Source organism: Martes martes (assembly GCF_963455335.1).
Source record: "Martes martes genome assembly, chromosome: 9".
Classification (NCBI taxonomy): domain Eukaryota; kingdom Metazoa; phylum Chordata; class Mammalia; order Carnivora; family Mustelidae; genus Martes; species Martes martes.
The window spans coordinates 104,077,964-104,095,416 of record NC_137896.1 but is presented as its reverse complement, the minus strand read 5'-3'; the positions used below and the strand labels follow the sequence as shown (position 1 = coordinate 104,095,416).

At 40.7% G+C, this 17,453-nt stretch overlaps 1 protein-coding gene across 2 annotated transcripts in view; it reads right to left on the bottom strand.

Moving 5' to 3' along the window:
* Nucleotides 1-1,097: 1,097 nt before the first annotated feature.
* The window catches only part of NPHP1 (nephrocystin 1), a 66,187-nt gene continuing 49,831 nt past the window's right edge, over nt 1,098-17,453 (bottom strand). For both annotated transcript variants that reach the window (XM_080812791.1, XM_080812792.1), the window contains exons 17-20: nt 16,002-16,114; nt 6,468-6,541; nt 3,214-3,258; nt 1,098-1,588 (exon numbers count right to left, since the gene is read on the bottom strand). In XM_080812791.1, the coding sequence (XP_080668917.1) occupies nt 1,316-1,588; nt 3,214-3,258; nt 6,468-6,541; nt 16,002-16,114 (505 nt within the window). In that variant the 3' untranslated portion in view covers nt 1,098-1,315. The remainder of the gene's footprint in view (nt 1,589-3,213; nt 3,259-6,467; nt 6,542-16,001; nt 16,115-17,453) is intronic.

The following is a 17,453-nucleotide window of genomic DNA, read 5'->3' as shown; positions in this document are numbered from 1 at the left end:
CATGAGTGGGATCATATAGCATTTGTCTTTCTCTGACTAATTTCCCTCAGCATTATACCCTCTAGATCCATCCATGTTGTTGCAAATGGCAAGATTTCATTCTTTTTTATGGCTGGAAAATATTCCATTGTATGTATATACCACATCTTCATTATCCATTCATCTACTGATGGACACTTGGGCTCTTTCCATAGTTTAGCTATCGTGAATAATGTTGCTATAAACATAGAGGTGTTGGGGCGCCTGGGTGGCTCAGTGGGTTAAAGCCTCTGCCTTCCACTCAGGTCATGATCCCAGGGTTCTGGGATCAAGCCCCACATTGGGCTCTCTGCTCAGCGGGGAGCCTGCTTCCCCCCTCTCACTCTGCCCACCTGTGATCTCCGTCTGTCAAATAAATAAATAAAATCTTTAAAAAAACAAAACAAAACATAATTCCAAATATCCTTTGGAATTAGTTTTTGTGTTTTGGGGGTAAATACCCAGTAGTGCAATTACTGGATTGTAGAGTAGTTCTATTTTTAATTTTTTGAGGAACTTCCGTACTGTTTTCCACAGTGGCTGTGCCAGTTTGCACTCCCACCAACAGTGCATAAGGGTTCCCCTTTCTCCACATCCTCACCAACACTTGTTTCTTGTGTTTTTGATTTTAGCCATTCTGACAGGTATGAGGTGATATTTCATTGTATTTTGATTTGCATTTCCCTGATAATGAGTGATGTGGAGCATCTTTTTATGTGTCATTGGCCATCTGGGTGTCTTCTTTGGAGAAATGTCTGTTCGTGCCTTCTGACCATTTTCTAACTGGATTGTTTTTTGGGTACGAAGTTATATCAATTTTTTATATGTTTTGGATATTAACCCTTTATTGGATATGTCATTTGCAAGTATCTTCTCCCATTCAGTAGGTTGCCTTTTAGTTCTATTGTTTCCTTCACTGTGCAGAAGCTTTTTATTTTGATGTAGTCCCAACAGCTTATTTGTATTTTCACTTTCTTGAATTATCATAAATTTAGCTTTTGATAAAATCTTGCTTTTATACAAATCTATGGATATAGTCAACTTAAATTTAAGTTAGTTGGTTTTGAAAAACACTTTCTCTAAATTTCAATAATGGCACTCCATATAAAATGTATTTTATTGTGTTAACACATATTCAAATTATCAGGTAAGTATTTCTTATAGAATGTGGTCTGTACAAAAAAGAATAAAGCCCAAGTGATAACGTGACAGTTACTTTTGGTCCTGTCGTTTTATTCAGGTCATCAAGGAGGGTCCATCAGATTAGTGGGAAGCTGAGGGTCAAGGGTCACCAATGTCAGGCTGCGTTCTTTCTTATTTCACCCAAGAAGTCATATGTCTGCTCTGAAATGTCGAAAGGTTCGTGGACTCCATCTGGTGACAGCAGAGCTTGGAGGGCGCCCTCGTTTTCGTGGTTTTGCTTAAGGAAGTCAGCAATAACTTTCCACCGGGCAGCCTCTGTCTCCTCTTCTGCCCACCTGAACGGGGGCAGGAGTGTGGAGTGCAGAAGAGGGATCACACAGTCATGGTAGACAAGGAGAAACGTGGCCTTCAGGAACTCTTTGTCTCTCTGGGAAAACACCACCACCATAGATAAATGTGAAATGATTCATATCGTTACTTTTTAAGTGTTAAATACTATGAACTCTGTAAACTAAAATCCATCTAAGGGGTGGGGTGGAGGGTGCCATTAGTGTGTGGCAAGGAACAGGCTGTGAACCAGCTGCTCAGTCAGGAAACAGCACTCTCTGAAGGAGAAGCAAGCAAGAGTCATTATGGGGGAGAGATGAGCTGCTCCCCCTAGGAGCCTGGGAAAGACTTGGGACCAGCATGTCTCCTAAGCTCCCCTGAGGGTGTCTCACACATTCCATCGAGGACACTGGGGTGCTGAAATCTAATTCTGGCGACAAGGGTGTGGTTCTAGGTAAACACAACTAAAACACAATGTGAAGTCAGCTGTAGTCACTTAATTCGATTACAGCATATCAGAGACAATGTCAAGTTGATGTAAGAGAAGGGTGGCATGAAATCCAGAGAAAGGAGACCCCAGGAGTAAGAATGTGTAGACTCTTTCCAGAAAGCAAGAGTGCTGCAGTACGGACACGACCAGTCAACCCCTGACACTGACAGGCTGGGGTGGGACTCTCAGGGAGCACGGCAGTCTGAAGGAGAGATATCTATACACAGCAGATCCACACATAGATGTGGCCCTCCAAGCAACCACGTGTGGGGGGGCCATTTGTACAGACCTGAGGCCCAGCACCTTGTCCACTGCTGTCCTAGAAAAGCATTAAACCTGCCAGTTTTGGCAAAGGTCAAGTGTAGACGGTACGGTCAAATGGAAGTGCAAATAAGGATACAACACAATTTTACAATAAATAGTGTGTGTATCTGCGTGTGTATAACCACATATATTATGTATAATACACAGTTTATGCTTCTTAAAAATTTTTAGGAGTTTTGGTTTGCTCTCCCATGTTCCTTGTAGATAATTAACACTTTAGACCTGAAGTCCAAAAACCATGGACCATGAGTCAAATGCAGCCCTCTATCTGTTTTTGTAATAAAGTTTTAGAGAAACACAGCCTGGCTCAGAGTTTAAACGCAGTCTGCAGCTGCCTTCATGCTGCACCGGCAGAGGTGAGTATATTGTACCAGAGACCGCACAGCCTGCAAACTCCAAATATTTGCTGTGTGACTCTTTATAGAAAAAGTTGGTCAACCCTGGATCAGAGCAGTGAAGCCATTACTCACTGGTTAATACAAGCTCTGTTGGGTAATCACCAAGCTTCTATGGTGACGTAAGCATGAGCCATACATTTTTTCAGTGTATTACACTGGTTAGGCCAATTTCCCTTTTCCTTCTCCTTAAGCAATACGGACTTTGAGAGCTAGAGGAATTTTTTTAAAGTAAGAGAAAGAGGATAGCCAACTGGAGACTTTCTTTAGAAACTTCTCCTCAAATAACACTCAGTCATCTGAAACAATAGTTTTGATCAAGTGTTTCTTTTCACATTGGGAATTGCTCACCCTTATTCTTCTTGGAACATGTCTCTGCAACCACGATGACACAGATTAACTGGCTAAGAGGGATTATGACTATGGTTACTTTGGCTAAGACAGAGGTATTATTAGCATGTGTAAGCAAATAGTGAGCACTGCAAATATTCAGTTCAGTGTGGAAAATCACATTACCTTCTCTGATCTTTTTAATGTGCTTTCTTTCTCAGCCCATGAACTCTAAAAAGCAAATCAATACGTTATATTAATCCCAGTATTCACAAGCCTATGCCACACTTCTGCAACTTCATGGTAATTAAATGTATGGACAGGGTTAAAAACACTCTACACAGGACCCTACACGTGTAAAAAGTGAATCTGTAGGCACCTGCTGTTAACGACCAGAACCAGACCCACCAGGCAGTGAAAGCTACCGTGGAACCATCATGATTCTTCCAAGCTAGAACAAATTTAAGAACAGAATCAGTGAAACATCAACCATATCCATGAAAATGCAGAAACATAGTGCCTGAACAGTAAAATACTACTAAGGTTTTAAGGTCAGATAATAATGAAAATAGAGAACTCTGCCAAATACCATATTTCTCTGCAATTCTGTCTATGGTGATGATGACAGGGATTGGGGGAGAGAAAATGAAGTACAGCTTTGCAAACATCCCAATCTGCCCACAAAGCTTCACACAAGCTTCTTTAAAAAAATTAAAAGTAAAACAAACAAACAAACAAACAAACAAAAAAAACAACCCAGTATTCAATTAATCCCACAGAAGTATGAATTGAAGACTTTCTCAGCTCCAGTTCTGGGCAAACTGTGAGCAAGGGGGGAATGTGTCCATTACTCCAGGCCTCTGTTTTGTGCCTGCCTGCAGGGATTTTCCTTTTGGTGCCTGATGTCACGGATCCCATGAAAGCATCAGCCCTTGTCTCAGTAGGGAGGTCCCAGGGTGAAGATGACATATGGCACCAAGAACAAGAGTCTCCCTGAAATGAAGGAGACATTTCCTTCCAAGAGATCACAGGCTGTACCCCTAATGAGCCACGTCTTGGAATGGTCCCATTTACCATGATCTGTTACCATGAATGGTCAGTTATTACCATGGAAGAGCTACCTTCTGAGACTGGGGTCCACCAACCTATTGATTGCAGCACCTATGGGTCCTGGAGAGTTTGAAGAGGACCCTTAGAGAGCCAGTGTGCTTTACTGAACAGGCAGGTACTATTATTATTATTATTAAAACACCACCAACAAACTAAACTTAGCTAAGTTGACTCTAGGAGGCTCACATACTTCATGATATAAACTTTTAAAAAGGTATCTGGCTTCACATGACCATCACTTAGCAACTTTAGACTTAACATCTGGTAAAATGTGCCTATTGTTTGTTGTGTCAAGGTCCCACCTCATTTTTCACTGAGCTGCCAGCAAGCCGTAAGGTGTTTCACTTATAGTAACTCAGTGGCGAAGAGCAAACATGTGTGTGTTGGGGGGGCGGTAGGGGGAGTTACTACTCTACACCAACACCTACTTCTTCCTTCCTTCTGGAGCAAACAGAAGACTCCATCTCCCAGCTCTCTGTTAAGTGGGGCCATGTGACAGGTCAATGAAATGTGAGCAGAAATGGCCTATGCCCCCTCAGGGCAAAGGCAGTGGAAAGTCCAAGGACAATCCTCTATTCTCTTTTTTTCCTACATGTGCAACTGGCAACAGAGGAAGCCACTTGTTCTAGATGATGCTATAAAGAAGTGGAGCCTCCACCAGCCTGCATGCTTGTGTGACTATGGAGAAGGGTCCTCTACTGATTCATGCTGGAAAGGTACCATGAGTGAGAAATCAACCTGTATTAGCTACCACCTCTCAGGCCGGTTTATCCTAAGTAACAAGGTATGCCGTGAAGACAGGGCTCAAGAGTATAGGAATAAAACACTCTTATTTATTTTTATTATTTACCATACAGATAATTAACTATGGAAAAGTGAGATACAGATAAACAAAATAACTCATGACCCAGAGGTCATCAGTATTACCTTTCTAGAGTATATTCTTCCAGACAGTTTTATAGGCAGATATATAAATGTAAATATATATATTTAAATACACTTACTACAACTCAAATGGTTTTTTCCCCCCCACTTTAATAATGTCTGTATACAACTTTACCTATATGCCTTTTCTTGAGCTTATGGGGGATCTGGACACACCCAGAGCTGACCTGCAGTGCACTTGTCTGGGCTATCTGCTCATCAGGAAATGCGACTTTAGATGAGATTAGTGCTAAAGCTCCAGGTTCTAAGAGTGTTACACACCTGGAGAAAAATGCCAGCACTTACAGAGTGCCACAGCCACAGTGAGCTCTTGCAAAATACTTGTTGAGTGAATCAATGGACCTGTGTTCTGTATAATGAATAGATATTATGATACTAATGACTTTATAGAAGAAAAAAGAGAAATTCTGCATTACCTAACGCTAGTGTCAAATGAACTTGTCTGAAATTATGGATAGTCATATGCCATTAAGTCTTTTTGCAGAAAACTTCATCGTTACTGTTGACATGCCAAACCTAGCCAAACCAACACATGAAATCAGCTTGAAAGTCTAGTAAAAGTCTTCGTTGGTGATTGCTTCTATTTCTCTGTCAGGCCCACAGGATTTCTATCCTTATTGACAGGAATCACCTCCTAGCACAGCTCACCTCCCTCCTGCACAGGTACTTTTCTGCCCATGTATCAGAGGCTTTCCAAAAGCAGAACAGATTACCCATCGCCTTCCATACACCCTCTTCACGGTGTGAAGACTCAATGTGAGACTCCGATCCACTTTGCCCACCTGCCGATGGCATTCTACATGCCAAACTGGATCCTTTGCTCTTCTTAAAAGCAAACAGAATACTCTCTATTCCTTCCTGCTTCAAAATGTTGGCTCATTGCTGATCCTTCTACCTGTAATGTCTTCTCTCCTATCTCAGCATGTCAAAATCCGACTTGGCCCCAGCTTTTTATTAGGTCTATCTCACCGAGGAGCTCTTATGAAATAGGTTCCTGATCCTCATTTGCTGCCCTCTTTAAATCTTCAAGGACCTGAATTATACATCCCTGATGGCACTTATCATGGAATTGGAGAACTATCTTGCAGGCATAATGGACTCCTACTATTTGTTGACTCTGATAAATTAAGTTCAAAAAATGGCTGAAATTAGAGATTTCATAGGGTTGAAACTAATACCCAGTTGCTATTTCATATAGCAGACAGTATATGTTGAATCAAAATAAAAAATGATACGCGTGCCCTGATTCTTCTCTGAAAGGTCAGTTGATTTGTCTAACAAACCATTTTGGATTTTTGCTCTTAGGACACAATCAGTGGCCATCTTAAGTCACGGAATAAACAAGAGTCAACCATCCGGTTTCCATCATGATGTGTGCTACCCACCCTGAGTGCGTCCATCATGTCGGGCTGCTCCAAGAGCTTGGGGAAGGTGGCCAACACAGGGTTACTAATTAAATCTGAAATACAAAAGAACAAAAAGGATTTTATATAAACTTTATCCAATGTGTTTGACTGCAACAGACATAAAAACATTCATTCAGATGAAAATTATTGTGCCACATGATTTGTCGATAACACATTCCACAGAGCTTAACCTCTAGGAGGGCTCAAAGCTGTCTGCTCAACCTCCATCCACATCTACATTCATATCCCAGGGAGTTCTGATATGAGTCTTGTACCAAGTAGATAGAGCTTTTAGGGTGAAAGTAAAGTAGCTCTGAATAGAATAAAACTAGAAAAATTTTGTTCTTTCTTTGCTGTTTTCCAATCTCTCTTTCCTCCTTATGATATAACTGTGGTATGGTAAAGGAACTAGTTAGAGAACTTATACAACTCAACACCAAAAAGCCAAATAATCCAATTAAAAAATGGGCAGAAGATATAAACAGACATTTCTCCAAAGATGACATCCAGATGGCCAGCAGACACATGAAAAGATGCTCAATATCACTAATTATCAAGGACATGAAAATCAAAACCACAGTGAGAGGGGCACCTGGGTGGCTCAGTCAGTTAAGTGTCCAAATCTTGATTTCAGCTCAGATCATGATCTCAGAATTGCAAGATCGAGCCCTGCACCAGGCTCCATGCTTATATAAATGCATGTGGAGTCTGCTTCAGATTTGTTCTCTCCCTCCCCCTTTGCCCCTCCCCCACCCACTTGCAGTCTCTCTCTCTCTAAAAAAACAACAACAGACCACAATGAGATATCACCTCACAGCTGTCGCAATGGCTAAAATAAAAAACACAAGAAACAAGAAGTACTGGCAAGGATGTGGAGAAAATAGAACCTCCATGCACTATTGGTGGGAATGCAAATTGGTGCAGATACTGTGGGAAACAATGTAGAGGTTCTTCAAAAAGTTAAAAATGGAATTTTCATATGATCCAGCAATTCCGCCAGTAGGTATTTACCCAAAGAATCTGAAAACACTAATTTGAAAAGGTATATGTGCCCCCCCATGTTTACTGCAGCATTATTCACAATACCCAAATTATGGAAGCAGCCCAGTATCCACAGACGGATGAATGGATAAAGAAGAGATACACTCACAGACATACACACATGCAAACACAAATACACAGGAATATTAGTCAGCCATAAAAAAGAAGGAAATCTTGCCATCCGCAACAACATGGGTGGATCCAGAAGGTATAATGCTAAGCAAAGTAAGTCATATAAGTTCACTCACATGTGGAATTTAAGAAACAAAACAAATGAACAAAGGAGAAAAGAGACAAACTAAGAAAAAGACTCTTAACTATAGAGAACAGATGGTTACCAGATGGGAGATGGGTGGGGTGGGATGGGTGAAATAGATGAAGGGATTGAAGAGTACACTTATGCACTGAGTAAGGTATAAAATTGTTGAATCACTATATGGTACACCTGAAACTAATATAACGCTGTATATTAACTATACAGGAATTTAAAAAAAAAAAAAGAGAGACATGGAACCAGTTAGGTTCCCCTAACCAGCAGCAGTTAGGCACCCCTGCTCTCAGAAGGCTGAGCAGGAACCAGTAAGTGCTGGGGGACAGGAGATGCGGGATAGGCTGCTCAGTCCTGACTCCAGTTCATCAGAGCTCAAAACTGGTGTTTGAGGAGTCAAGATGGCGGAGAAGTAGCAGGCTGAGACGACATCGGGTAGCAGGAGATCAGCTAGATAGCTTATCTAACCATTGTGAACACCTACAAATCCAACGGGAAATCGAAGAGAAGAAGAGCAACAATCCCAGAAACAGAAAATCGATCACTTTCTGAAAGGTAGGACCTGCGGAGAAGTGAATCCAAAGCGACGGGAAGATAGACCCCGGGGGGAGGGGCCGGCACCCGGCAAGCGGCGGAGCGACGGAGCACAAAATCGGGACTTTTAAAAGTCGGCTCCACTGGGAGACATCGCTCCAGAGGCTAAACTGGGGGGAAACCCAGGCGGGGTCAGCATAACCCCAGGACCCGCGGGGTCACAGAAGGACTGGGGGTGTCTGAGTGCCGCAGAGCTCGCAGGTATTAGAGCGGGGAAGCCAGCTATAGCGACAAAGCCGAGGAGTGAGCTCTAAGCCCAGGGTTACCTTGTGCCGGTCGCAGGCTGGGTGGGCTCGGAGCGCGGCCGGAGGCCACGGAGACAAAAGCGACCCGGCGCTTTTCTCCAGCTCCAACAATTGACTGCTTTCCTCGAGGCGCGACCGCAAGCCAGGGAGGAGGGGCTATTGGGCGCTTTGCTCTGAGAGCGCACTGAGGAGCGGAACCCCAAGCTCTTGGCTCCTCCGGGCCGAGAGATTGGGAGGCCGCCATCTTCATTCCCGTCCTCCGGAACTCTACGGAAAGCGCTCAGGGAACAAAAGCTCCCGAAAGCAAACCCGAGCGGATTCCTTAGCCCGGCCCCTGGCAAGGGCGGTGCAATTCCGCCTGCGGCAAGGACACTTGAGAATCACTACAACAGGCCCCTCCCCCAGAAGATCAACAAGAAACCGATCCAAAACCAACTTCAGTCACCAAGAACAGCGGAATTCCACAGCAGGAGAAAGCAAATCCTACCTGGACAAAATGACAAGGCGGAAAAACTCACCTCAAAAAAAAGAACAAGAGGCCGTACCGAAGGCTGGAGACCTAATCAATACAGACATAGGTAGCATGACAGATCTAGAGTTCAGAATGACAATTCTCAAGGTTCTAGCCAGGCTCGAAAAAGGCATAGAAGATATTAGAGAAACCCTCTCCGGAGAGATAAAAGCCCTTTCTGGAGAAATAAAAGAACTAAAATCTAACCAAGTTGAAATCAAAAAAGCTATTCATGAGGTGCAATCAAAAATGGAAGCTCTCACTGCCAGGATAAATGAGGCAGAAGAAAGAATTAGTGACATAGAAGACCAAATGACAGAGAATAAAGAAGCTGAGCAAAAGAGAGACAAACAACTACTGGAACACGAGGAGAGGATTCGAGAGATAAGTGACACCATAAGACGACACAACATTAGAATAATTGGGATTCCAGAAGAAGAAGAAAGAGAGAGGGGAGCAGAAGGTATATTGGAGACAATTATTGGAGAGAATTTCCCTAATATGGCAAAGGGAACAAACATCAAAATCCAGGAGATGCTAAGAACGCCCCTCAAAATCAATAAAAATAGGTCCACACCTCGTCACCTGATAGTAAAATTTACAAGTCTTAGCGACAAAGAGAAAATCCTGAAAGCAGCCCGGGAAAAGAAGTCTGTAACATACAAGGGTAAAAACATTAGATTGGCAGCGGACCTATCCACAGAGACCTGGCAGGCCAGAAAGAACTGGCATGATATATTCAGAGCACTAAACGAGAAAAACATGCAGCCAAGAATACTATATCCGGCTAGGCTATCATTGAAAATAGAAGGAGAGATAAAGAGCTTCCAGGACAAACAAAAGCTGAAAGAATTTGCAAACACCAAACCAGCTCTACAGGAAATATTGAAAGGGGTCCTCTAAGCAAAGAGAGACCCTAAAAGTAGTAGATCAGAAAGAAACAGAAACAATATACAGTAACAATCACCTTACAGGCAATACAATGGCACTAAATTCATATCTCTCAATAGTTACCCTGAATGTTAATGGGCTAAATGCCCCAATCAAAAGACACAGGGTATCAGAATGGATTAAAAAACAAAACCCATCAATATGATGCCTACAAGAAACTCATTTTAGACCCGAAGACACCTCCAGATTTAAAGTGAGGGGGTGGAAAACAATGTACCATGCTAATGGACATCAGAAGAAAGCTGGGGTGGCAATCCTTATATCAGATCAATTAGATTTTAAGCCAAAGACTATAATAAGAGATGAGGAAGGACACTATATCATACTCAAAGGGTCTGTCCAACAAGAAGATCTAACAATCTTAAATATCTATGCCCCTAACAAGGGAGCAGCCAACTATATAAACCAATTAGTAACAAAATCAAAGAAATACATCGACAGTAATACAATAATAGCAGGGGACTTTAACACTCCCCTCACTGAAATGGACAGATCATCTAAGCAAAAGATCAACAAGGAAATAAAGGCCTTAAATGACACACTGGACCGGATGGACATCACAGATATATTCAGAACATTCCATCCCAAAGCAACAGAATATACATTCTTCTCTAGTGCACATGGAACATTCTCCAGAATAGACCACATCCTGGGTCATAAATCGGGTCTCAATCGGTACCAAAAGATCGAGATCATTCCCTGCATATTTTCAGACCACAATGCTCTGAAGCTCGAACTCAATCACAAGAGGAAATTTGGAAAGAACGCAAATACATGGAGACTAAACAGCATCCTTCTAAAAAATGAATGGGTCAACCAGGAAATTAAAGAAGAATTGAAAAAATTCATGGAAACAAATGATAATGAAAACACAACAGTTCAAAATCTGTGGGACACAACAAAGGCAGTCCTGAGAGGAAAATATATAGCAGTGCAAGCCTTTCTCAAGAAACAAGAAAGGTCTCAAATACACAACCTAACCCTACACCTAAAGGAGCTGGAGAGAGAACAACAAAGAAAGCCTAAACCCAGCAGGAGAAGAGAAATCATAAAGATCAGAGCAGAAATCAATGAAATAGAAACTAAAAAAACAATATAACAAATCAACAAAACTAGGAGCTGGTTCTTTGAAAGAATTAATAAGATTGATAAGCCCCTGGCCAGACTTATCAAAAAGAAAAGAGAAAGGACGCAAATAAATAAAATCATGAATGAAAGAGGAGAGATCACAACCAACACCAAAGAAATACAAACAATTATAAGAACATACTACGAGCAACTCTATGGCAACAAATTTGACAACCTGGAAGAAATGGATACATTTCTAGAGATGTATAAACTACCACAACTGAACCAGGAAGAAATAGATAACCTAAACAGACCCATAACCAGTAAGGAGATTGAAACAGTCATCAAAAATCTCCAAACAAACAAAAGTCCAGGACCAGACGGCTTCCCAGGGGAATTCTACCAAACATTTAAAGAAGAATTAATTCCTATTCTCCTGAAACTGTTCCAAAAAATAGAAATGGAAGGAAAACTTCCAAACTCATTCTATGAGGCCAGCATCACCTTGATCCCAAAACCAGACAAGGATCCCACCAAAAAAGAGAATTACAGACCAATATCCTTGATGAATACAGATGCGAAAATTCTCACCAAAATACTGGCCAATAGGATCCAACAGTACATTAAAAGGATTATTCACCACGACCAAGTGGGATTTATTCCAGGGCTGCAAGGTTGGTTCAACATCCGCAAATCCATCAATGTGATACAATACATTAATAAAAGAAAGAGTAAGAACCATATGATACTCTCAATAGATGCTGAAAAAGCATTTGACAAAGTGCAGCATCCCTTCCTGATTAAAACTCTTCAAAGTGTAGGGATAGAAGGCACATACCTCAATATTATCAAAGCCATCTATGAAAAACCCACCGCAAATATCCTTCTCAGTGGAGAAAAACTGAAAGCTTTTCCGCTAAGGTCAGGAACACGGCAGGGATGTCCGTTATCACCACTGCTGTTCAATATAGTACTAGAAGTCCTAGCCTCAGCAATCAGACAACAAAAAGAAATTAAAGGCATCCAAATCGGCAAAGAAGAAGTCAAACTATCACTCTTTGCAGATGATATGATACTATATGTGGAAAACCCAAAAGGCTCCACTCCAAAACTGCTAGAACTTATACAGGAATTCAGTAAAGTGTCAGGATATAAAGTCAATGCACAGAAATCAGTCGCATTTCTTTACACTAACAACAAGACAGAAGAAAGAGAAATTGAGGAGTCAGTCCCATTTACAATCATACCCAAAACCATAAGATACCTAGGAATAAATCTAACCAAAGAGGCAAAGAATCTATACTCAGAAAACTATAAAGTACTCATGAAAGAAATTGAGGAAGACACAAAGAAATGGAAAAATATTCCATGCTCATGGATTGGAAGAACAAATATTGTGAAAATGTCTATTCTACCTAAAGCAATCTACACATTTAATGCAATCCCTATCAAAATCCCATCCATTTTTTTTAAAGAAATAGAACAAATAATCCTAAAATTTATATGGAACCAGAAAAGACCTCGAATAGCCAAAGGAATATTGAAAAAGAAAGCCAAAGTCGGTGGCATCACAATTCCAGACTTCAAGCTCTATTACAAAGCTGTCATCATCAAGACAGTATGGTACTGGCACAAAAACAGACATATAGACCAATGGAACAGAATAGAGAGCCCAGAAATAGACCCTCAACTCTATGGTCAACTAATCTTTGACAAAGCAGGAAAGAATATCCAATGGAAAAAAGACAGCCTCTTCAACAAATGGTGCTGGGAAAATTGGACAGCCACATGCAGAAAAATGAAATTGGACTATTTCCTTACACCACACACGAAAATAGACTCAAAGTGGATGAAGGACCTCAATGTGCGAAAGGAATCTATCAAAATCCTTGAGGACAATGCAGGCAGCAACCTCTTTGACCTCCACCGCAGCAACTTCTTCCTAGGAACATCGCCAAAGGCAACAGAAGCAAGGGCAAAAATGAACTATTGGGATTTCATCAAGATCAAAAGCTTTTGCACAGCAAAGGAAACAGTTAACAAAACCAAAAGACAACTGACAGAATGGGAGAAGATATTTGCAAACGACATATCAGATAAAGGGCTCGTATCCAAAATCTATAAAGAGCTTATCAAACTCAATACCCAAAGAACAAATAATCCAGTCAAGAAATGGGCAGAGGACATGAACAGACATTTCTGCAAGGAAGACATCCAGATGGCCAACAGACACATGAAAAAATGCTCCACATCACTCGGCATCAGGGAAATACAAATCAAAACCACAATGAGATACCACCTCACACCAGTCAGAATGGCTAAAATTAACAAGTCAAGAAATGACAGATGCTGGCGAGGATGCGGAGAGAGGGGAACCCTCCTACACTGTTGGTGGGAATGCAAGCTGGTGCAACCACTCTGGAAAACAGTGTGGAGGTTCCTCAAAAAACTGAAAATAGAGCTACCCTACGACCCAGCAATTGCACTCCTGGGTATATATCCTAAAGATACAAACGTGGTGCTCCGAAGGGGCACGTGCACCCGGATGTTTATAGCAGCAATGTCCACAATAGCCAAACTGTGGAAAGCGCCTAGATGTCCATCAACAGATGAATGGATAAAGAAGATGTGGTATATATACACAATGGAATACTATGCAGCCATCAAAAGACATGAAATCTTGCCATTTGCGACGACGTGGATGGAACTAGAGGGTATCATGCTTAACGAAATAAGTCAATCGGAGAAATATAACTATCATATGATCTCTTTGATATGAGGAAGTGGAGATGCAAGGCGGGGGGGTTGGGGGGAGGTAGGAAAAGAAAAAATGAAAAGATGGGATTGGGAGGGAGACAAACCATAAAAGACTCAATCTCAAGAAACAGACTGAGGGTTGCGGGGGGGAAGGGGGACGGGAGAGGGTGGTGGGGAAATGGACATTGGGGAGGGTATGGGCTATGATGAGTGCTGTGAAATGTGTAAACCAGACAATTCATAGACCTGTACCCCTGGGGATAAAAATACATTATATGTTTATTAAAATAAAAAAATTAAAAAAAAAAACTGGTGTTTGCGGTCAATGGATGGTGGTGGATGAAAATGAAAGAAATTAGGAGTTGAGGATTCTAGCCATAGGCCTAAATACCATGTAGGAGAATACTGATATTCCACAAGAAATAATGGCACATGAAAAGCCTGTTCAAAGAAGCACAGCGGGAAGGACACTCTTGAAATGGCGTGGGCAATACAGTCTACAGTCTTGTGTCCCCAGTAGAGAAAAATCCTTCCTCTAGGTCTTACCAGGTTTATTCTGATGGTCAGATTCAATGAAGACAACAGTTCTGAGTAACTTCCTCCCAACAGAAAAGCTAATAAGCTTTATCTTCTCTAAGAAGCCATACCATTCATGAAGTTTTTCTAGTCGTTGATATAAATTCAAAGGCAAGAGATGATGAAAAAGCTTAAAGTGTCCCTCCCTTGGAGTTATAATTATTCTTTGAGAAATGGTGGTACTTCCCTGATGTAGAGTTCCATTTCTATCTCCCTATCGGGCGCTAAGTCCCTGGGAAAGGACTCCTGTCTAACCATGAACTCTACTTGTCTACAAGTGCTAGGGATCTTGGTTTAACTCACTCTGCTCTAGCCACGCTGGCTTGCTTTCAACTGTGATCCCTCCAGTTTACTTGGGTTGTCTTGCCTCAGGTGTTCAAGATACACTGGCCCCTCTGCCCAGACATGTTCTTCCCACAGACTTCTAACTCCTCTCTCAGGCCTTATCTTAATTATTAATTGCCTAGAGACTTCTCTGAGGTCTTCCTAGAGTATGTTCCTGTTGGCTTTCTTCCTTTAGAACACTTATTTTTAGAAGGTTGGAAAGAAAACATAATTTTGTGTTTGAAGTCTGTCACTACACCAGAGTAGGGATGCCCATGCCTGTCACATCCATCACTGGGCCTAGTACAATGCCTGGAATATAGGAGGCATGTGATACACATCTGCTTACTGATTCACTGAACTCAAAGACTATTCATTAAAATTAAACTTTTTATTTTAGAGGCAATTTTTGAAAAAGATTTTAGTTATTTATTCCAAGGGAAGGGGAGGCAGGAGCAGAGGGAGAGGGACAAGCAGACTCTGTGCTGAGCATGGAGCCCAACACGGGGCTCAGTCCCAGGACTGTGAGATCATGACCTGAGCCAAAACCAAGAGTTGGATGCTTAACCAACTGAGTCACTTAGGCACACCTAGAGGCAACTATTATAACACACATATATATTTTTTCAAGTTCAAGCATGTGTGACAACTCATTGATTTTTAAAATTATTTTTTAACAGTTTACTGGAAAGTTTCAAGCTCACAAAGAAGTTGCAAGAATAAAAATAGAACACCTGAATATCTCTTGCCTTTATTCAATTTTTCTTAATCTGTTGATATTTAAACTTCATGCATAAGAACCAATTATTTTGGATGATTTTGGTCTCTTCCCAAAAAGATGATGTACATGTCAAACATGTGGTAAAAACAGGTTATTCAAGCCATTGAGGGGAAAGATAATTATTTCTGAGTTTTAAGATCTCGAATTTCCAGAATTTGTAATGTGAAAATATGTATATTGTAAAGAACTGAATATATACTGAGCTCACACTGGATATACACAGGAGCGCAATGGAGTATGATGCTGTGCATCTGAGGTATTTGATTAACACTGATGCTAGCCTAAATATTTTATTCCACATGTCACCTTCAGAAGCAGAAGATAAAGGATGGCATAGGTTACATGTACTCAAAGCACGATGCATTATTGTACATAAGGAAATTGCAAAGACCCTTACCAGCACTTTGCATGGTCATCCTGTCTTTCAGGAGTACATCTCCAAGAATTTGGCGATAAAATATCAACAAATGAATGGAACACATACTTCCAATTAATGTTTCTGGCAGTAAACTGTTAAAGAAAAAGAACATGTATTCATTAAACAACCCCCTACAATCCAACTTAGAGTGTTTCTGGAAATATATACTTACTACTTTAATGAACAAATCCAAGTTTGGCTTCATTACTGAAAAAAATGTTTAACAATTTTAAAGAAAATTTCCAGTATGAGTTGCCTACAGAAAACTAGTATTTTTTTTAAACTAGTATTTCTATGTGTACACCTTCAAGTCTGAACTCTGTTTTGCCATTCTTGTGTTTCCATTTTAGCATATACACCTATGTTAAATGTTAAATAAAAAAGAAAGGCCATCAATTACGTGTTTGGAGAAGAAAGGGACTAGTCAGCTGCAAGTTTTGACAAAGCTATGTGCCCACCCCTCCCAACATGATGAATGAACAGGAAACAGGAATTCAGACTATTCATGGTGCTGGGTGGAATTTGGGAGGGTGAGGCAGACCTGGACTGAATTCTGACTTTGCTTCTTCATAGCTCTTGTGGCTTTGGGTTAATTAATTATTGTCCTTGTGTTTTGGTTTCCTCATTTGTAGAAGGCAGACAGTAATACCTGCTGTAATGTCTGCTCCATAGTAAGGGCTCAAAAACCGAAGAAAATTTCAATATTGATGGTAAGTTGGTTTCAGTTTAAAATAGATTGTTATAACTTTAAGATGTTATATGTAATCCCTATGATAACCACAAAGAAAAAAATCTATAGAATATACACAAAGGAAATGAAAAAAGAATTAAAATGTGTCACTACAAAATATTTGTCAAACACAAAGGAAGTCATTAAGGGAAGAAATGAAGCACAGCCCACCAGAAGTCCCCCAGAAGATGTACAAAAAGCAAATAACAAAATAGCAAAACCAAGTTGTTCCCTATCAGTGATTACTTTAAACATAAATGAATTAAACTCCCTAATCAAAAGACACAGATTGGCAGAATGAACAGAAAAACAGGATCTAACTATATTCTATCTACAAGAAGCTCACTTTAGATCTATGGACACTCATAGGTTGAAAATGAAAGGATAGACAAAGACACTCCATGCAAATAAGAGAGCAGGGGTGGCTATAATAATATCAGACAAAACAGACTTAAAGTTTAAAAAGCTGTTAAAAGAGATGAAGGATATTATATGATGATAAAAGGGTCAGTGCACCAAAAAGCTATAAAAATTATAACATATGCAGCAAATATTAGAGATCCTAAATATATGAAGCAGACATCAACAATCATAGTAGGAGACTCTATTACACCACTTTCAATAAAGAACCACCAAACAAAAGATCAATAAGGAAATAGAAGACAACACTGTAGACCAACTGTAACTAAGACATACACAGA